Source organism: Tachypleus tridentatus, chromosome 13 (assembly GCF_004210375.1).
Source record: "Tachypleus tridentatus isolate NWPU-2018 chromosome 13, ASM421037v1, whole genome shotgun sequence".
Lineage (NCBI taxonomy): Eukaryota > Metazoa > Arthropoda > Merostomata > Xiphosura > Limulidae > Tachypleus > Tachypleus tridentatus.
Window position 1 is genome coordinate 244221023 of NC_134837.1, and position 23116 is coordinate 244244138.

At 33.0% G+C, this 23116-nt stretch overlaps 1 protein-coding gene across 2 annotated transcripts in view; it reads left to right on the top strand.

Annotated features, from left to right (window-relative positions):
• The first annotated feature begins 2485 nt into the window (after positions 1-2485).
• The window catches only part of LOC143238808 (hemicentin-2-like), a 193228-nt gene continuing 172597 nt past the window's right edge, over positions 2486-23116 (top strand). For both annotated transcript variants that reach the window (XM_076479356.1, XM_076479357.1), the window contains exon 1: positions 2486-3006. In XM_076479356.1, coding sequence (XP_076335471.1) covers positions 2895-3006 — 112 coding nt within the window. In that variant the 5' untranslated portion in view covers positions 2486-2894. The remainder of the gene's footprint in view (positions 3007-23116) is intronic.

A 23116-nucleotide genomic window follows, 5' to 3' on the forward strand; every position in this document is an offset into this window, starting at 1 on the left:
AAGAGGTGTGTTAGGGATGGACCCCTCAACTATCATATAGCTGGATTGAATTTTAAACTTTCCAATTCACAGCATGGTAGCATCCTGAAGGACTCTGAAGGTAATATTTATTTTCAAATATCACATTTATATTCAAGGACTCGTATTTCTACCGTTAAGATAAAAAATACTAGATTTCCCGATGAATAAGCAGTAAAAACATGGCAGTTGATAAAATTAATTGAAACACTGTGTCAAATGTTGCAGTAACACCTACAAGTTTGCAAGTTATCGAAACACAACAGAGGTGTATTATAAGACAAGACTATCATTATATTAGAAACATTAATGTTATATAAGATTGATTAAGTGCGTAGGGCAGTTCTATTATGGGAAACTGGTTCACTTGGCCTATTTTTCATAACTTTGTAAGACAATAACTCTCATCACATGTAGTAGGAAATGAAACTAGTGTTGAATAGTAAAATAGTTTGACTTTGGTCCACTGAACACTATGGAGAAATGCACAGAATTAACATATTTACTTTTGTTCTAAAGTGTTCCCCGCAGGGACAGCAATAAGTTTTCGGATTTACAACGCTAAAATCAGGGGTTTGATTCACCTCGGTGGACACAGCAGATAAGCCCGATGTGGCTTTGCTGAAAGAGAACACACAAACACACAGCTTGTTCCGAAGTAAAATGTTTTGCAAAAGACAATATTATTTTAAACTTTTCAGCGAAACTAGAAATATTTGAGGTTTGTTTGAAGAATCTAGAATTTATTTGATATTGTAAATGTCAAAAAGATTAAATTAAAATTGTGCGATAAGATAAGAACCCTGACAAAGTATTTACATTCCTTCTAAAAGACAACATGTCGTAGATGAACTTTCTGATGTTTTCAGTAGAGATTGATATAAAATATTATTGCTTACAAATGCCTTTTTATGTCTTTAAACCCTCTTTTAGTTGTAATATTCATAACATTCTATGTAAGGCTAATCAATACGTAGCTTAAAACTACTTTAAACAACAGAAGAATGTTAAATCCTTTTCGCAGATCAGTGTACGTTCTGTAGGCTTAGTTCTCTTTTGCAGTGTTTTAATTACTTGACTAATGTAAGAGTTGAAGTTTTTCAGGTCTTGAGCTTAATAAAGCAAAATAGCAAAACTTAACATATGGAAGACATTACATTTTCTAAAATTAAAAATAAACAAACGTAAGATGAATTTATAGGGTCGGCTTGGGTAATTATGTGTTTAAAGTGTAAAATATAACGTAAGATGTCCTGAAGACTTTTCATGTTATTAGAGACTGTCGTTTAGCACTGGGTGATTTTATTGTAAAGAGCCTTAGCGAAAAAACTGACATTTAGCACAGAGTAATTTCATTGTATAAAGCTTTAGAGCTGAAATAGCATTTCTGTATATCTAAGTGTACAAGAATTGTGGATGAGCTTACGGAACTGTGAAATACGTTTGTAAATGCATTCAAGAAAAACAAAAGTCGTAAGTTAAAAACATTTCCTCCCCTAAAACAGTGTTTGTCTACAAGCTTAAAAAATATGAGATGTTAAACATTAAATCTAAGAGTAAAATCAAATGTATAGCATTCATAGATCAATCGAGCAAACTTGATGTTCTATTGACTAGTTTTCTTTATTTCATACTTGTCTCTTGCCTGATGATAAATCATCTGGTAAAGAATGCTGATGTTTATATACGCTGTATGAATTTCTTATACATGTATTTATTTGTTAAACATGATTAATGACCAGTCAACACATAAACGTTCTCACAGGAAATTCAGTTCTGAAAGTAATGTGATTCATGGTCTATTTCAAACACCCGTGAATTCAAAATTATCTTGTAAGGGGGCGACACCTAGTGAATTACATGAACAATTAGGTAATATGCCCAATTTTGAGCTAATTATCGCTAAATAGTACTTTAGGACTTGTCTTAGAATTTTTAAGTGTAGAATTTATAATTGAAAAAGGTTATGTACGTAACTGTGCATTCAACAGAAGAACCAACAACAATTATGTTCTTTAGTGTTGTTAGATCTTCTGTTGAATGTGGAATTACGTGCAGAAGACATTTTACTTTTATGTTTATGTTGTGCTTTAATGGAATGGATTCTTTTTTGTCATAGTAAAAAACTTTGTACTTTTATATACTAAAAGTTGTAAAGAATGAATAATTGCAAAATAGTATATTTAGTTCAGAAACTTGTTTTTAATGAAAGAAACAAGTTCGGTCGGATAATGTTCGAAATATTTTTTATACATTGTTGCACATATATACAATTATAATGCAAATGATCTTACTGAAAATAATCGGTCTGTATCCCAGTACTACATTTGTCATTACAGGAGGTTTTATTATTTGTGACACTTTATTCCCGTGGTTATGCGTAGGAAGGTAGATCCCTCTAGCGTCAAATGATATAACTTCATCCCACATATTAAGAGAAGCAAAGTCGGAACAGCTGTGGCCGAATAGAGCGAGCTAGGCAGTAGAGTGAAGCAAAAATTGTAAGCGGTGTACGACAGTAACTCCGGCTACAGGCACTACACCAAAAGCTACCGCGTGCTTCACGTTTTCGCAATTCATATCAGATCTATTGCCTTCACGGTAACTTTACCTAGGACGGAAAACTAGCTAAACATTATTATAATCGTTCTCATAGGCAAAACATATTGTCGTCTTAATTTAAAGGCAGAAGATTCGTAGTGATTTCAATAACCGGCTTACCAGAATATTATAACCTGAAAACATTTTTACCAACTTAGTTTTGGAAACGGGGTATAGATAAGTATACTCATAAACAGGAATAGTCTGAGTATTTCATTGTGTGAAAATAGACATCACACGTCAAAATTTTAGAGATTGTAGTGTAAAAATACCAAATGATTTCCAGAACCAGAACAGTTTCTATGGTCAGTTTCGAAGGTCTTTGTTTGGTAATGATGTGTATTACCCCAAACTGTTGGCTTGCTCGTCATACCGATATAGTGGAGGGTAAGTTTAAATTACAGTTATATTTTTAAATTATTTTTTACTTACATTTCTTAACAGTCTACCTTTATCAGTAGGTTGGGTTCTACGGTCATTTAAGTTATTCTGATTTTAGTTTTTGCTTCTCGTATTGTATGTAAACAATGAATTGATGTTTCTGTATCGTTTTGACACATCATACAAGTTAGAGACGACTTTATCGTTTGTTTCTGTTTATATTCATAAAAACGTGTAGGAAAACTATTTGGTGGAAGGTCTTAGAATGCTTATATGTATGATAAGCATAATGTGGAATTTAATAAAACTTGTTTTACTATAACTTACGGACACTTGGGTTTAATTTAGCAATCTAATAATTTATTTTATAAAGAAGTAAAAATCTTACTAAGTAAAATGCTATACTTTTATTTTGCTTTCATAACGTATTAAACACTGGTTTTAATTTAAAAAGTAAAGCGTGTCTGCCCCATTCTAACAATCTATAATTATCAAATTTTGAATGAACCTATTTATAAATACAATTAAATGTCAAATAACAAATAGCGGCAAAACAAACTTCTAACAATTATATTTGAAATGGTACAACAAGTTGTAATAATAATTATTTTTAATTAGTGGCAGCTTAAGAACTAAAAATGTGCTAAATTTATTATTACGTAGAGAACCTGTTGCTTCTTTTTAAGTTGTTTTTCTTTTCGTGTTTTCATTGTTATCGTGGTTTCAACAACATTGTCAGATGTATGAAGATACGTGTATTTTGATAAATTGACTCTAAAAGTATGAGTCAATCGTAAGAACTTGTACTGTTTTAATGGCAACTTTGGACAAGAGTAAATCAGCTGGACAAGTTTCTCGTACGTTATATATAAGTTTAAGGTTCGATATTTCGTTTCAAAAACGCAATAAAACCACCAATATGTTGTTTTAGTGTAGATAAAAAGAAACAAATTTGCTCAGAGTCATTGCATTTTGAACTTGATTTGCACTGTAAAAAGGTTTTTCAACATGTTTATAATACTCAACGCACTCTGAGGAGTTAGTAGAAACAACAGAAAATGCTTTCAAACCACTTTTATGACTTTCTTTTTTGGTTTATGTGTGATCAATCAGAATAATTATAATAATTATGGACGACTTCTTTTTCTATTTGATTGCTTTATCTTCACCAGTAACCCAAACCGTCACCGCATCCTCAGTGTTTCCATTTCAAGAAAACATTACTCTTTTTATTTTTGCGTTTCCAACTGAAATTAAGGTAAACATAACTTTCGAATATATATTACAGTGTATATTGAGAAGTTTAGCACTGACAATATGTCTTTTATAAGTAAACTTCTTTGCAAAAGGTAATGAACTTTTACTAAAATTATGGTATAAAAAGTATGGGACTGAATTTCTGTTAATGTCTTATCTCAAGATGTGAACCGATGAGTACAGAAGCTATATAGTTCGAAAAATTTAATATCTAAAACATTGCTTAAAGGCTTACAAATATCATTTGTAAGATATTGTGTGGACCGAAGGAGCGACTCATAAATTTCTGTATGACCAAGATTCGATTTCAGTAAAAAGAAGTAAAAGAACTCTATAATTCCCAATATAGAAGATTCGCAAACAAGCACACACAAAATGATTCCAAAACACTTTAGCAAAGAGTATGTGGTAACCTAACATCAGCCTATACGATCACAGTATTGCTATATATACATTATAAATGGAAAAAGGTTGAGAAAATCACATGGAAACGCATAGTGAATAAATATTTTGAATATTAGTTCATATGGTTAGAAGATTAAAATGTTGTTGGTGTTTTTAGTACTAAGCTACACAATAGGACGTCTGTGCTTCGTCTACCGTAGGGAGTCAAATCCTGTATTTTAACATTATAACTTATTAATCTTACAGCTGTTTACCGAATACAAAATGAAAAGCACATATATATAGGTGAAACTTAAGAATGAAACTTTTGATCATTCTTTTTTGTTACTATTCTATAGAAAATAATTTATTTTTGAATATATTTTGTTTATTCGTGTGTTATTAAGCACAAAACAACATAATGGGCTATTTCATGCTTGCGACGGGTATCAAAGTCTGAATTTTAGCGTTATAAACTCCCAGATTTTCCACTAAGCCAATGGGGGTTCTAGAAAGACCATTTTATCTAAACAACGAGTCAGTTATAGTGAGAAAACGTATTCAGTTAAATACGAATGAAATATCAAAAGGTTAAAAGTTTTAAATATTGTGATAAGGAACAATTTTAAGTCGTATTTTATTCTTTTTTAATAATATACATCAAGGAAGTAGTGAATGTATCGTTTCACAGGAACATTAAGTCATAATCCTTTTATCAACATCAAATGTTGACCAGATAAGCTGTTTAGGAGCAAAAATAAAATATGATGCTATACATAACTTTCACAAAAGAGAGTTTTAACGACTCACGTTTAACCATTATGCCCTTTGTTTCATGTGACACAAAAGAAAAAAAAACAAACTTAAGCCAACTTTAAAAGAAGTGAAAATGCGAAACTTCCGTCAATAAGCCAGAAGTAAAGATCTTTACACAGATTGATTGCTAGCTACGTTTTCGGTAATTTCTAAACTCTTTACTGAATCACAAATCTGATAGTTCTACTGAGCTTCGTTTAGATACCACGATAAAAGCTCTACTCCTTTGTGACATTTTTTTTTTACGATTATTCAGCTGGAAATGGTGTTTTGTATGTGAAAGGTACACGTTTCGACGTTCCTTACAAATTAAGATGAAATACCGATTTACCTATTGTTTCTAAAAAACAAAAAACGAAACCCGGTAAAGTAAATACTTGTTACAAACAGTTGTTTTAAATTTATGGAATAGAGTTTGTTCATCTGTATAGAAACAAGCAAGCTTCTAACCTTTAGCAATTTCTGATTGTTTTTTGTTAATAGCAAACTTCATGAAATTGAGAAATAAATATACACGTGGTATGTTGAAAAGATATGTTCTAGCATAGCTTCAAACAATGTGACACGCCTTATCTTTGCAAAAACACAAAAAGAAAAATACAGAATTTTTGCGTTAAAACAATTTCTCTAAAAGCTACCACGACGGAAGTATCGCAGTATAAGTTTTATGGACGTATCGTTCGTGGCATGGGAGGGAAAGTTCGACATGGATGTCACTATCTCTCTAAATGTTATGGGATTCTTGTCTCGTACATAGTCGCATTATTCTGCGGTGTACCTATCGTATAGTAAGTAAGTTGATGGGATAAAAATGCCGTTTTCTTTCGTAGAAATATTCCATACTTTCGGACTCTCATAAAATCTTCCTGACGCTGGGAAAGAGTACGTGAAAACAAAATATTTCATTGGCAATAGTCTATTTAATAAAGGACGTGATGACCAAAACAAAAATGTACACTAAATGTTATGGTAAGATGAGTAACAATTTGGAAGGTTTAATGAGCTTTGAAATACATAGTAAATGTATATATATTATTTTGTTTTATATTGATATAATTTTAATCGCTCCAAACCCTTTGTTTTGCGTTAGATATCTTCTCCAGGTACAGAAAAATTTTAAGCAAGCAGATTTAATGCGATTAGATAGTACTAATCTCATGTGTTTAATAATTGTTCTCCAATTATGATTTTACCCTGAAGAACGCAATATCGAAAAACGAGAACTGATTCCTTTTGGTAGGGAAACAGAATTTATTACGAAACTAGGCTCAGCATGGCCAGGTGGATAAAGCGCCTGACTCGTAATCTGAGGGGCGCGGGTTCACATCCCCGTCACACCAAACATGCTCGCCCTTTCAGCCGTGGGGGCTTTGTAATGTGACGTTCAGTCCCACTATTTGTTGGTAAAAGAATAGCCCAAGAATTGGCGGTGGGTGGTGATGATTAGATGCTTTCTCTGTAGTCTTACATTGCTAAATTAGGGATGGCTAGCGCAGATAGCCCTCGTGTAGCTTTGTGAGAAATTGAAAAAAAATCTAAACGTTTGCAAACACAGATTAAAGTGGAAGTTAGCAGATTATACAAGGGAATGAAGTAGAACATATTTTCTAAATCATAAAAATAATACCTCTTTCTTTGCTTGTCAACAAAAATTATGTTTAGATTTAAGTGTTGAGGCCGGACACAGCATATGTTTAATATTTCTGCAGATCGCGTCCCGATGACGAAAGAGGTGTTTCACATTATGGGGATGGAAAGTAAGTGTGTATTACGAAAGGCAGTAGAATTCAGTCAGATGAACGTAGTTAAGTGTTAGCTACTGGTAACTAGCAATATTTTGCCTAATTTATCATTTCGGAATCAGTGTCCTTTCAGTTTGATTTGCCAGTTATTTCCAGTTTAAGTTGATTGCTTGTTGTTAAGCACAAAGCTATACAATGGGCTATCTGTGTGCAAACCACAAGTTTCGAAACCTGAATCTTAAAGTCTACAGACTTACCGCTGAGCTTCTGGGGGGGGGAAACATCATGTTTAAATTTTTAAGTAATATACTTAACCAATACAGATATCGATATAAATAACTGTTGAAAATTAAATTTGGATCTGATGTTTAAATAAGAAAAACAGGCACAATGGGAAGTAACTTAGTATCTATCAACAATAAGAAAAGATGGTAATGCCTACAATAAGTGTTTAAGTATAAATACTTCTGTTTATCGAAGTATTTCATAATGATCGTGAATAATAGGGAAAATTTGCTTGCATGAGGATATGATAAAAACTGCTCTTGGGTAAATTAATTTATACCCACTCAGAAACACCATGGGGATCAAGTTGATAGGTTTCACTCTAAGTACCCATAAATCATGTTTAGGTTTCTTCCTTTCATTTATAGTTAAAATATTCAAAAGTACGATTACCCATCTTTATAGTTTCTTCAAACACTCTGTATAGCTTTAAAACATAATTTAGTTTATCATGTGGGCTTATTTGTAACTACGTGGCCTTAAACAGAAGTTAGCTTTATATATTCTGCTTTTAATGTTGTACATAAATCGATTCTAAACATGTACGGTCATCAGTAAAATGCGTACGTGCATTGTTCACCTGCGTTATGTTAACATTTAAAATACTTGTAAATTGCATGGAAGCGTGATTTGGAAACGTTAGGTCACAACAAACTTAGAGGTATATATAGGGTTCATGAGTTAGAGTATTTTCATTATTCAGTAATTTTATTGAATTTGATCTTGGAATCATTTAATAGTCATGAGCAGAATTGTATTTAAGATTTTCCTTTAAGGTTTAAAATTACAAGTGTAAAGAAACTAAATTCTATTGTATGTAAGATACAACCAAAGCTTACGGCAAAATATAAAAAAATGTGAGTTATGATCAAAATTTAAGATCACCGAGCTATTTAAACCCGTGTTAGTAAGAAACAAAGTTTCTGTTGGTCATATCCTAACATACGTTTACCCACTAGATTAGTTATAAGAAACAAGACTAGCTCACAATGTAATGCTATAAACAGTACTGAAGAAAACATTGATATGATGAGACATAAACAATGTTCATCTTCATTATATAAGGTGACTTGACAAACATAATGATAAGATAGAACACAAAAGTCATTGGTCTAAGCTTAAGGTCGCATCGCAAATCCTTGTAGACTCAAGGTATTAATAGACAAAACTAATTTGTAGCTTAAAATAAAGTTGCCTACTGTTTGTTAGTATGAAAAATTACGGTAAGAGGTGAGCAGCATAGTATTGCACAAAAACCGACTTTCAGTCTGATATGAAATAATAATCCAGAATATACAACGTAAAAGAGAACTGATTTATCAACGTGCATATTTGAAACCGATGAGCTTTTCAGGTAGAAACCAATAATATTACATTTCATACGTGACAGCTGGAGAGTTCTGCCTTAGTTAATGATGCCAAGGAAACGTTTAATCAATAATACATTACTGCCACTATCTTACGAAGATTTCATATAAAATTAAGCTTGCTGCCTCTAGTAAAGAGAATGTGGCACAAAATCAATGACTGAAAAATTACTCTTCCACTAAGGAAGTTTGTAAACATGCTAAAATTGAGTCTCATAGAACTCCTGTTCCTCTGACACAGAAGGTGTCATTAGTTAATAAACTAAATAAAGCATAAATACACTAGCTAAATGATTATCTTACGAAAGGGGAATATCGGTATAATGTGTAATGAGGAAAGTTTTTTAAATATACTTTTATGATGTATATATCTCAGAAATAAAGTGTTTCTTATTAAAAAATATTAAATTTTTATATTAAGGATTAGCGAAGTTATTCTTCCTATTATGACTGCTTAGATTTTTTCTGTAAATAATATATATATATATTTTAAATTTTGTAGTTTCTTTTATAGAGCAGTGTGTGTTTTCTTAAAGCAAAGCCACATCGGGCTATCTGCTGAACTCACCGAAGGGAATCGAACGCCTGATTTTAACGTTGTAAATCCGTAGACTTACCGCTGTGCATGCGGGCTTTTTTTTTATAGAGCAATTAAGCACAATACCTTACATTTGCACATTAAGATTATTCAAACACCGAACTGGGAGTAGTTAGGGCGATTGTTGGTCATCGAGAGGATGATGCTCCTTCAGTAAAGGGTCGCCAGGTGAGAGACGATCAAAGTAGCCGCTCGAGGGTTACTTAACTATAACTTTATATATGACCTAAGGGTTACATGAATGTTATGTGATAAATGACAAATGGCGCCAAATGGCGCTATAGCGTTTTCAGGGTCAATAAGTGGCACATGGGAGTGCTTAGGTATGAGTATAAATAGTGCTAGAATAAACCACCAGAGGGTGGTGTAGATCGGCGTGACATTAACGTTCAAGTTACAATCAGAGGTTTAAAATTCACAGTTTAATATAATTTATTTAACGTTCTGTTTACAATGTTGCTTTGCAAGGGGAACATTAAATCTGTTATTTTAATCTTATAAGTTTTATACCCTTCGCTTATATGTTACCTACGTTTCACAAAGGCAGACAGTAGTACCAAGGATAGCGTGTGTGTGTGTGTGTGTAGGCGGATAGTTTAATAGGATGATGACCTTATTATAGGATGTCTCAACTTGTGATAAACATCTATATTTAATTACATGTAAATGTATTATTTGTATTTTGTGTTGCTTTTGCATAACAACAAACAAATTCTTGACAAATATTTCATTTTGATACTTTATTATTTTCTCACAATAAATATTTTTCAATCTATAAGTGGATGGTCTTACTGAGGTTTTATAGGAGTATAGTCTTATTAGGCCTATTCTGTAACTTACAAGGGTGGATGGTGTTCGTATGGTTTTATAGTTTTACTTTTTATATTTAACTTTGGATGGTGTTCGTATGGTTTTATAGTTTTACTTTTTATATTTAACTTTGGATGGTGTTCGTATGGTTTTATAGTTTTACTTTTTATATTTAACTTTGGATGGTGTTACTAGGTAGGCTGTGTTTCTAAGATTCTATAAGCGGATGACGTTTGGATAATCGGATAGCTCAATAAAATCGTGATATCACCGTATGGTGTCTCAACATGTGATTTGTTTCATCATTATTGTAGTTTTCACTTCTAGATTTATTTACATGTTGTAAAAGTTACAAGTAAAACCGTTATTTTAACAAGACGATTACTATAGCATAGTGTATTACATATTTCTGTTTTTATCGCATGTACTATCTTAATTTATCCAGTATTTGAATGAGACAAATATTATAGCATAGCAAATAATTTACTTTAGATACTCTTACAATTATATAATGTCCTTAAAATGTTTTATTATGCTTAATAGTTCTCTTTTCTAAAAATACTGAAAGAGACAGCTACATTATTATTCTACAGTCTATTCTATAGTTCTCAGTTGATTTAAGCACTCGATGGTTGATTGCATAGGTGCTAGATTTTATTTTTCTAAAATTATATTGTGTAATTAGGACGAGTTGGAGTATATATATATATATATACCAGCAGCTAAGATACCAGGATGTCTATAGCGCAAGAAGTTACAGTTTTGGCGCCAACACTAGTACTTAAAAACTATTAGTTTGTGGTAGAAATGGTTTCTAATAGGAGATTTGCAATGCTGTGTTACTATAAAAGTTATAACTGAGTGAATAAGTAAGCCCTTAATGGACCATTGTGTCACTTTGTACTTCATTATATCATTTATTCTTTCACTTCAATGACATTTTATCTCTTCATGTCGTTGTGTAATATATTTCTACATCACCATCATTTATTTAATTGTGTACCCCATAGAAAGAGACCCAAGCCTTACTTAAGGTTTAAATTACTAATCTTACAAAATCTCTCGTTTAGCCCATTTGAGAATGATTACTTCTGAGATGTAAGCTTAGTGTTTTGGTAAAAGTACAATGTTACATTCGTAAATTAAAACTACAAAAGTTATGTAATTTATTATAATTATTCTGAAGAATCCAGTAATTCTTTGTAGATGGCGAGGTATTACTGAGTTATAATGCGCATGTGTATGCTATCCTCGTGTTTTTATGGATTCTGAAAGTACTAGAAAAACCCGAAAACAGGAAATAAATGTCATCATTAATCGTATTCTTCAGTGTCGATTTTATGAAACAACCAATACAAAATAAAAACTCTTACACCCAGATGCCTAAGCAGAGCTTTAATAACCCGAAAGTCTATTACTACAGCCTTCGCAACCGTTGTATCCACTTCAAGCAGCAGGAGATTAGTTCCGAATTGAATAATGAAATGTTCTTTGGTCAGCGGCCGCAAAAAGCCATTTTGTCTTGTATTGAGCTGTAGAAATAGCTTGACCAGCTTTCTGATTACACGTAGAGTTCTTCTATCTCTCAGCAGTCTCTCAGATATGTTAACCAAATAAGCACAGATCTTCTATTACAATAATTTGAACCTGATTAGCAGTATCTTTAGGTGAGATAGCCTTTAACGTGAGGTGAACTTAGCATAAAAGAAACGTATCCATTTGGCAGCCTAGTCTACGTTAATGTAGATGTTAAGTCTATTCGTATTTAAGAGTAAAGATACAAGTCAGATTGCTTCCGCTGCATCCCTATTTTAACATCGAGCTTACAGAACTGCTAGGGAACACATGTTAAGACATATCTTCAAACTAGTCATATAAGTCATCAAGGCGTTTTAAATACACTTTGAAACAATTCTGTATATTAACAAGCAGAAAGCTCATGAAAATAATTAAAAAAGGCACTGGGTTCGCTTTACTTTAAACAAACATGGCCCGGCATGGCCAGGTGAATAAGGCACTCGACTCGTAATCTAAGGGTGGCGGGTTCGAATTTTCTTCACACTAAACATGCTCGCCCATTCAGCCGTGGGGGCGTTATAGTGTGACGGTCAACCATACTATTCGTTAATAAAAGAGTAGCCCAAGAGTTGACGGTCTGTGGTGATGACTAGTTGTCTTCCCTCTCGTCTTACACTGCTAAATTAGTGACGGCTAACGCAGATAGCTGTCGAGTAGCTTTGCGCGAAATTAAAAATAAACCAAATTAAACAAACATTTATCAAAACACACTGAATGGGTGACAAGCTTTTTTGAGCATTAATATTTAAAAAAGGTTGGGTATTCAGTGGTAAAAAATTGATTTTTCCATGAAAACATGAGGCCGACTCTGAGTTGTACACTGGTATGTATGTATGCGAACTTATAGGGTGATAAGAAAGTATCAATAATATAGCATATTAGGTAAATTATACTGAATTAGAAACAAACAGCCGTTTTTACATGTATATTTTTCTCTACATGTGGGTTTTTTTCAACATCACTGATTAAGGGCGATAATTTTTGGTGTGACGCGACCCTCGGATTACCAGTCGAATGCCTTAACCATGCCGGGTCCTTTATTAAAGTTCTATAACGTTTTTTTTTCAGTTATGTACTGTTATAATATAATTTCAGTGATCTTAATGGAGTTAAAATATTAAAAGAAAGGCATTATGTAATACGGTTAATATATTACAAGAAGAACATAATTTTTACGAAGCCTAACATCATGACGAAATGGGATGATTAAAGTTTGTAAGTTACCTAATTGGATATTAAATAAACAATGTGATGAAACTGATGTTATTTTGCAGAAAAAGCTAAAAATTCACTAATTGAAACTTTCTACAACTATAATCCGACAATATATTATTTTATTTTTAATAAAATCGAATCGGGTTTCGATACCCATATTGGGAAGAGCAAAAATACTTCATTGTGTAGCTTTAGGCTTAGTAACAAACGATCCACCAATCAATAATGAAAAGAAACTAGAGCCTACATCTACCCAAAAATCTATTGATACAACGTAACAGCAATATACATAGACATGTATTCGTAAAGTAGTAATAAAGTAACTTTAAAATAAAAAACAGCTACCTACAAGTATATAAATTAAGTATAGAAGGAAATTTTATTCATTAAAACGAAATGTTTTATTGAAGCTAATTTTTAATACAGCAATTATCACGAGAGATTTAAGTTGAACATAAACTTTATTTGGATCTTATTGTCTTTATTTTAATGAAATTTCCAACAAAAAAATTGGAACTAAAATATTAAAATTGTAGAATGCTATTGAACAAAGTCGAAGCAATCAATCGATTGTTTCGACACATTCTGTCTTTGTTCTTATGAAGAAAGTCACTCAGAATATATGAGTGCAATTTCAATATTTAATCACCTTTCCCCCTGGCAATACCCATAGCCTAGACGGTGCATGCTACAATCTCTTACTCTTTTCAGTTTAAGAGTAGTAATTTGTAAATATACAGTCATGTGAAAAAGTTAGGACACCCTATGAAATCCTGTGTATTTTTGTAACATTTTTGGATATATAGATATTTAATCTCAATTTTAACAATACTGAGAGATTATAGGAATATAACTAAACAATTAATACTGAAGAAAAGACTTTTCAAGATCTTCTGTAAATATAAAGTGGAGGGCTTTCAAAACAACTGCCAACATGTCCAGGTCTGGTCATCCAAGCAAGTTCACCCCGAGAGCAGACCGCAAGATGCTAAAAGAGGTCTCCAAACACCCTAACATATCATCACGGGACCTACAGCAGGCTCTGGTTACTGTTGATGTAAAAGTGCATGCCTCTACAATCAGAAAGAAACTGCACAAGTTCAGCTTGCATGGGAGGTGTGCAAGGAGGAAACCTTTGCTCTCTAAAAGAAACATCAAGGCCAGACTGAAGTTTGCCAGGGAGAATGTGGACAAAGACCAGGACTTTTGGAATAATGTTCTTTGAACAGATGAGTTCAAAATTGAATTATTTGGACACTAGAACAGAGAACATGTTTGGCGTAAACTAGCATTCCAGGAAAGGAACCTCATACCAACTGTAAAGCATGAAGGTGGAAGTGTCATAGTTTGGGGCTGCTTTGCTGCAGCAGGACCTGGACAGCTCACAATCATAAAATCCACCACGAATTCTACTGTGTATCAGAGGGTGCTTGAGGATCATGTGAGACCATCTGTACGAAAATTAAAGCTGAAGCGGAACTGGACCCTGCAACACGACAATGACCCAAAACATACCAGTAAATCCACCAAGGACTGGCTGAAAACTAAGAAATGGAGAGTCCTGGAATGGCCGAATCAAAGCCCAGATCTTAATCCTATTGAGATGTTGTGGGGTGACTTGAAACGGGCTGTACATGCAAGAAACCCCTCAAATATCTCACAACTGAAAGAATTTTGCATTGAGGAGTGGGGCAAACTTTCTTCCGACCGATGTCAGAGACTGGCAGATGGCTACAAGAAGCGTCTCACTGCAGTTATTTCTGCCAAGGGGGGGTAACACTAGCTATTAAGGGGTAGGGTGTCCTAGCTTTTTCCTCAATTAGAATATGCATTTTTGTAGAATTACATTTAGAGAAGATCTTGAAAAGTCTTTTCTTCAGTTTTAATTGTTTAGTTATATTCCTGTGATCTCTCAGTATTGTGTTGAAATTGAGATTAAATATCTATATATCCAAAAATTTACACAAATACACAGGCTTTCATAGGGTGTCCTAACTTTTTTACATGGTTGTAGGTCATGCTTAAAAGTGAGCCACTGTGGAAGAGTTATACAAGTTAAGACGTGAATTTCTCCTGTGGTAATTTCTGAACCAGTATTCATAACCGAGAACTCTAGTACACCAGGCGACAGAACTCTGTAAATTTACTGTATCGGTAATATAAAAGAAGGTGTGGTTGCAGAAAGTAGAAACAGGTTATTCCAAGATCGACTACCACATTCAACGAAAACAGAAGAAAAAAACACACTAAAGAACTTGTTACAAGCCGTAACATCTCTTGTAAACTGTACATAAGATAGATAAGATTGACTTATGTCTGCAATAGCAACAGAAGCGTATTTTTCACTATATTTTTTCCACAAGCAAGACACAAGATCATATGTTGAAGCTATAGAGGGTTGTCTAGCATGTGAGAAATGAAAATATGTCCTCACAATGGATATCTATTTAACATATCCTCAGAAATTTGTGATCTGTTTAACATTGTCTTGATGGAGATAGAACACTTATAAAAAATGGCATAGAACATAAAATGAAAGTTTTACAATGGTTTGGGGTTTATGGTAATTGGAAATTGTATGTGTAACAGTGAGTTTCTAAAGACTTTCCATGCTATCTAGCTAACGTGATGACACTTCTATAATGTGAAAAAGGTTTACCTTCTAGAGACTAGATTCAATTTAGGTTTTCTTTTATCAAAACCAACTTTCCATCCCCATATGCAAATCAACATGCCAGTAACTGCATAAGATAAGAGTTCAGAGATAATGTAGGTGGCGTATCATTGATAGGCTTCTCTCGTGCCTTTGGTGCTCAAATAGGTCGCCGGAAGTCGTCATCTGCACATAGTTAATGGACCTAGAAAGTAATAATGAGGAGGACACCATTAACCTAATTATATTATGCAAAAGCTTTTTACTGTGAAAATATCATTGCAAAGCAACCCAAAGCTATCACTTATTATACCATTAGTTGTGGAAGAGGAAAGAATATGTAAGGCCTAGACATTGATCATTGTATCGTTACTACAGATTGTGAACAACCTTCTTTAGTCAAACAAACCAGGAAATGTTGAGCATGTTGAGACCTTTGTAAAATTAATAACGTTCATGTATATATATATAAATTTATTGTAATCTATATCGAATTCAGGTTTTACATGTCTATGCTAAACCGGAAAATTTCGGATTAATATTCCAATATTAGTTGCATTATTGTTATCGTGTTCAATTTCAACTTAGTTTAATCATTTTCCTTTCGCCTCCCCCTTCCCCAGTGGTATATTGATATGTCTGCAGACTTACAATGCAAGAAACATGATTTTGATACCTCTGGCGGACAGAGCACAGGTAGCCTGTTGTGTAGCTTTGTGCTCAACTTCAAAACAAACAAACATTTTCCTTTGTCAAACTAAGGTTCTCCGGAGAGACAGCGGTAAGTGTATATGGTAAGATCCAAGGTCCGATTTCTTGCTATGGACACAAAAGATAGCCCGATGTCTTTGCTTTAAAACAATCGAACGAAATGATATTTCTCAGGTACTAGCGTTAATAGAATAAACGTCTAATAAAGATTGAACAGTATGTTATAAATGAAAACTTTCTACGCATACATGTCAAAACGGGCATGTTCGTGGCTTTCATAGCTCAGTTTTTTCCTCTCAAAGCAACGAATTAATCCACACGCATGAATCCCTGAATAAAAACTGAAGTAATTATCTTGAAGATTGTAAAAAGAAAGTAAAAAACTGGAAACACCCAAATAACACGATGAAAACTATACTTGTGATTTATTACCTTTCATGCTTTACTATATTATATCTCACGCATAACATGCAACGTGATCCACCAGTATTAGTTGAGGGTTTTGTGACAATCTAAATGCGTGAAACAAAGAAAACGTACCATATATTTTGGCCATTTACAAGTTACTACATGTCTTAGTATGTAGATCAATACATAAACTAAACCATCTTTAAGGTACAAACGTATATCAAACGATTAACTACAATAAATAATTGAAGCTTTCCAATATGCATGAATATATGCAATTTTTACCAGTTTTTTTTTGTCCTTTGACGTATCAAACAAGAAATATATACAAACCCACAATTGAGTTTTTTGTATTAATAAATTATACGCATATCTGGAAAGCTTAAACTATACAATTAGCGATAATTAGTATATTTTAATTTCGCGCTAACGCAAAATAAGAAGTTTTAATTTTGCTGATAAGTAAAATTTTCAAACTTTGGATAGTTCACATGTTCTATTTAGATTTTAATTTATTTTTCATTGTAAAGTAAGTTGAGTCTTACTTTAATTAATAATACGCCTCAAGGCACACAATAACAAGTTGCACATGACTATAGGATAAAAATGTTAAAACATTTTTCTTTCTTTATTGATTATCAAAATCTATTTAGTTACTAATGAGAGTTAACGAAGAATTAAGTTAAATAATATTTTTTTTTCGTTTGAGTATCGTTTTAAAATACAAAAAGTTATGTATAATTTATTTATAAAATATGCTATTTTTATTTTCATTAATTATATATATTTTTGGAAAATCGAGAATACCAACAATAAATGCAAACTTAAATATTCAAAGCAATGCCTACTTAATATATATTTGCATTTACATATATATATGTCCTTGACAAAATAAATATATAAATTTATGCACAGTATGTAAATTAGGTTGATAAGAAGAGAAACGACCCATTGATACATCTTGTATTACAATTAGTATTTATATCTGCATTTTAAACAGGAACTTCCAAATTAATTGTTTGTTTGTTTTGGAATTTCGCACAAAGCTACTCGAGGGCTATCTGTGCTAGCCGTCCCTAATTTAGCAGTGTAAGACTAGAGGGAAGGCAGCTAGTCATCACCATCCATTGCCTACTCCTGGGCTACTCTTTTAGCAACGAATAGTGGGATTGACCGTCACATTATAACGCCTCCACGGCTGAAAGGGCGAGCATGTTTGGCGCGACTCGGGCGCGAACCCGCGACCCTCAGATTACGAAGCGCACGCCTTAACGCGCTAGGCCATTCCAAATTAATTACAATTTTTCATCAGTGACTCAAAATGGACAGAAGAACAGATTGAATATTATACAAGTTGGATAAGAGCCTGCAACGTTTGAAATTACTGCAGTAGAATAAAATCGGAATTATATGGAAATGCTGTCATGCTTGTTAACGTAAAACGCTTTTCCAGTGTAATATTTTAACAACTAAAAGACATTTTAAATAGCATATCCAGCTACTTATGTTACAAAAAAAATGTTATTTCTTTTTTTGTAGTCTCGTGTATGTAACATATAGTTTATTAAGTCACTGAGACAGAACATTCTCTCAATAGTCATTTTATCATTCAGACGTTGGGTGAAACTATCTCTCACTTTTTTAGATATTTCAATAACACGTGCGTCCTTGATGATGAAGTCCCTTTCAGGAATAAAGACCTGAAAAGAAAGGCACTATGTTTGAGGTTAACTGTGTGAGAAAATGGGCTTTGTCACCAAGTGGGCTGAATATAGAAATATATACTTCACTGATTTCCTGTCAATTAAGATTAGAGTGGCATTTTCCATTTTAATTCCATAATTGTTTGCTATTCTGTTTTTCGTGTATTCAAACTATGTTTCGGTTGCGATTGTCTTTTATTTTCTTTAGCGCAAAGAAAAATATTTTGTTTTGCTTATAAACCCTCGAAAAAAGTTATAATTTTTATTAGTTCAAGCCAATAATTTCTTATTACTAGACTGTAAATTGTTATGGCAATATGGCACTCTCTTCACGTGTTGTGTTGTTGTTGGTATCCTCTCAGCAGAAAGTTACGTAGTATGTATATCGGCCTGGCATTGCCAGGTGGTTAAGGCACTTAACTCGGAATCTGAAGATCGCGGGTTCGAACCCTCGTCACACGAAACATGCTCACCCTATCAGCCGTGGGGGCGTTATAATGTGACGGTCAATCCCATTATTCGTTGGTAAAAGAGTAGTTCAAAAGTTGGTGGTAAGTAGCGATGACTAGCTGCCTTCCCCCTAGTCTTACACTGCTAAATTAGGGACGTCTAGCGCAGAGAGCTCTCAAGTAGCTTTGCGCGAAATTCAAAAACAAACAAATGTATATTTTGGATGTCCCGTTGTTAATTTTTTGTCTCCGATGCAGGACTATAATAATAAAGATGTTAAAAATTTAAAGCTGTATTTTGATAAAAACTGGTTTGATCAGATGTAAAAATCCTTCATTAGTTGATTTGGTTATGAGCAGTTTGATCAGTTACGTTTTATGTGTCGCACGGACAAATATTTGAGTTTTACATAAGTACTTTCAGGTGTATTACTATTATTGATAGAAAATGGATTCCATCTTAACAAACAAGAAAAATTATATTTTCCGGGATAATTTGGCTGAAGTGAACTATTTTAGTACCTAAATATAAAATGAAAATAATGGTTAAAAATAACAACATTATTGATGCACAGATTTTCAATTTACTTTTATTCAAAATATATGTTTTGTTAATCTGCTGGTTTATTCTGTAATAATGCGCATGCACATTGTTTTTGTTTTTGCAGAAACAGAAAAGGATAGGTTGGAGGAAATTTCGTTACACTGAAAACATATTCAAGTCTTAAATAACTCACGAGCAAAATATTTAGTTCCTAGAACTTAAGGGCATAGAAAAAACCACAAAGACTAAACCCTATTTAGATATTCATTAGAACTTTATGATGACATAGTTCTAATCTCTGTAAGGTTAAGCTTTTTCACTCCGGTTTAAATAATATTCGGGTATTTTTGAAAATTGATTACAAGCAGTTAGCTTGTAAAGAAAAATAGACACCCTGCTTGATACTGTACAAAATTACAAAGACGTTCACACTATTAACAGCTCATATGTTACATTTAAACAACATTTTTAACCATTGCAAAAATTTTACTACAGTCGCTAGTCTCTTATTGTTAAAATAACACACGCACGAATGTGAATACGTTCACTGTTATCATCAGCAAACATTTCATTGTTCAACGTATCGGTTTTATATTCACAACACACTTGTTTTATTTTGTTTTTGGTTTTCTCAAAAATATAGTCGAGTCATACGTGTGATAGCCGTCGTTAAATTTTAAGTGGTAGAATAGAGGGAAGATCTACTTATAAACTACTACGTGATTTAATCATCACTCCTACAACGCACACACAATTTCAAAGTGTTTTTGTCTTTCGCGAATCTTCAATCCAGCACGTTAACAATTGATTGGTCTGTTCTCGGCTTCACATCAGATTTAAATAAACAGTTGTGTTTGAGATTGTCTTAAACTTGAGTATAGCTTAAATTCATTTCTATATGGTGTGGTATAAGGCTAAAACTCCTATTTAGTTGTATATGGTGCATTCTAAAGCTGAGTAGAATTTGATTTCAGCTGTGTCTGATAGGGCTGAATGGGCTCTAACTCACTTGTGTGCATAGAAGTTACATGTGTATATATATACACACAATAAAGAAGAGAAAGCTTTTGTGTGATTTTCTCTTTTATTCTTTTTCGAATTAGTAAAACAGCAATATCTATCTAGTGGAGAAATTTAGTAACTCGTTGTGAGAACGTTATGTCTAAATTACTGCAGTGTTGTGTCATCCCATATATAAGTGTTCGTTCCATCAGTAAGTTATTTTAATACCTTTATGTTAGTCAGACCTTATTTTTACATTAATGGAGTATTGTGCCACCGCAGATGCGTAATCTCGTTTCATACGTGCCTTATTTAACACCAGTATATTGGCTAATAAAGTATTTACGACCATTCAGTGTACAGTGCCACCATTGGCGGTCTTATGGGTGTATAGTTTTATCATACTCCGTTCTCAGAAAAAAAAAAAAAACTTTATGAAGAGATTAAACAATGTACCAAAGGACAAGGCGTTTTGAAGAAAGGTGAGAATAATAGTTATTCTGAAGGGAGGCAAACTCCCACAGCAGAATATTTAAGACATAAACAAGCTCCAAAACCACACCCCAAAATCAATCTCGAACACCATCTTCATCCAAAAAGCTAAGGTTTTCATTATGAAACAGAAATTTTCGATCTCCAAAAGACATTTACGGTGAAGATGGACATATTTTCTGGTACAGTTAATGAGAGAATCAATTTGAGTTTGATGTTATCAAGATTCACAAACTAAACTTTTACAAGTTATCAGTCAGCCCGACATAAAAAGTTGTTTTTCCTGCGAAAGGCAGACAAATAAACTAGAATAACAGCAGTTTATTTCGACTATATAACTTTAAAGGACTTTTGCGCTTTTCGTGTATTTAAATGAGATTATGGAAACAGATTTCCACGTAAAACAGAATGTTTGTAAAAAAGTTTGATAATTGCCTAAGGTTGACATTACTGTCCTTTCCAGAAGTTATATTTTAGAATAGTTGTGCTTTTTATAAAAATAATTAATGTAGCTTTCAGACATCGACGATGGAAAAGACAGTTCCAAGGACAGTTCTGGAGTTATATTTTCGTTCCTACAAAGGTTTAGTTATGCTTTTTTTTTATTACTTTCTATTATATTATATTGTTTAATGTTTAAACTCGATATTATGCTATGAAGTTTGTCTTTGATATCAGCGGTAATCTATATTGTTTAATGTTTAAATTCGGCATTATGCTATGATGTTTGTGTCTTTGATATTAGCGGTAATCTACATAATTGTTTCCTATGATATTTTAAATCCTTCTGCCATGCAACATTTTACAGCGCTGTACACTGCTTGATGTAAAATACTACTCCTACGGTGTTCTAAAATAATGTTTGATAACATATAGCAACCAAGTATCATTTGGTCCTTCAAAGTTTTTTCTGCACTTCCAAGCCAAAAATGTAAAACTTAAACCATCTTCTTATTTTTAAAAGAAAATGATAATTTCCTCTTTTAATCTCTTGTACGCACTTTCTCTTTTACTTCTAGCCTGGCATGGCCAGGTGGTTGAGGCGATCTACTCCTAATCTACGAGTCGCGGGTTTGAATCCCCTCATGTCAAACATGCTCGCCCTTTCAAAAGTTGGTGGTGATAACTAGCTGTTTTCCATCTAGCCTTACACTGCAAAATTAGGAACGGCTAACGCAGATAGCTCTCGTGCAGCTGTGTGAAAAATACAAACAAAAATATTCTACTTCCGGCATTTCATTTTACAATTTAATCACTCTTTTAAAAAATATAACTATATCAACTGGAGCCTCATCTGCATTTTTAAAACTTTAAACTTTCGTTCTTAATTTATTGTCTTCAGAATTTAGAAATCAGAAGCTCATATCTTATCGATCTTTCGTATGATCAAGTAAACTTCAGTATCACATCTTACACTTCTTTTCTCAAGATAAAATAAGTAAAAAAGTTTTATCTTAGTCCCTTAAGATAACAATTTTAGTGTCATCCCAGTGTCTTTCTTCTGAACATTAATCAATAAGTCACTGCTCTTTCTTAAGTAAGAGACAACATTGTACACAATATTCCAAGAGAAGTCTAATGATACTAGTGACGTATAGAAAGATGTAAGATGTATTATGACTTTAAAATACATCACAAAACGCTTTTTATTTTTACCAATGGTATCTGCCTCGATATCTTCAGTAACTTATCTACCACTTTGCCAAGTTCATTTTCCTTATGCATGCTATTGAATAGGTTCCCATTTATACTATACCAGACGTGTGATCCAAACTGTATAACCAAATGCAATATCTTGCACTTACTTTAATTAAAGGTAAGGTGCCAATTGTTTGTTTAATCTACTATTTGATCCGAGAAATTCTTTACTATTTCAATACTGCTGATACCATTACGAATAACCGATTCAATTAGTCAACTTTCTAATTATTTGAGAAGATTAACGTCAATATGTAGGTAATGTACTGGTCACTAGTAACAAATGTCAACTTTCACTGAACTTCATGACTAATAAAAGTTTGTTTATCTCTGACTCGGTCCTTTTAAATTCAATTTACTAGAGTTTCCTGACCATATCGATATAATTTACTAGAGTTTCCTGG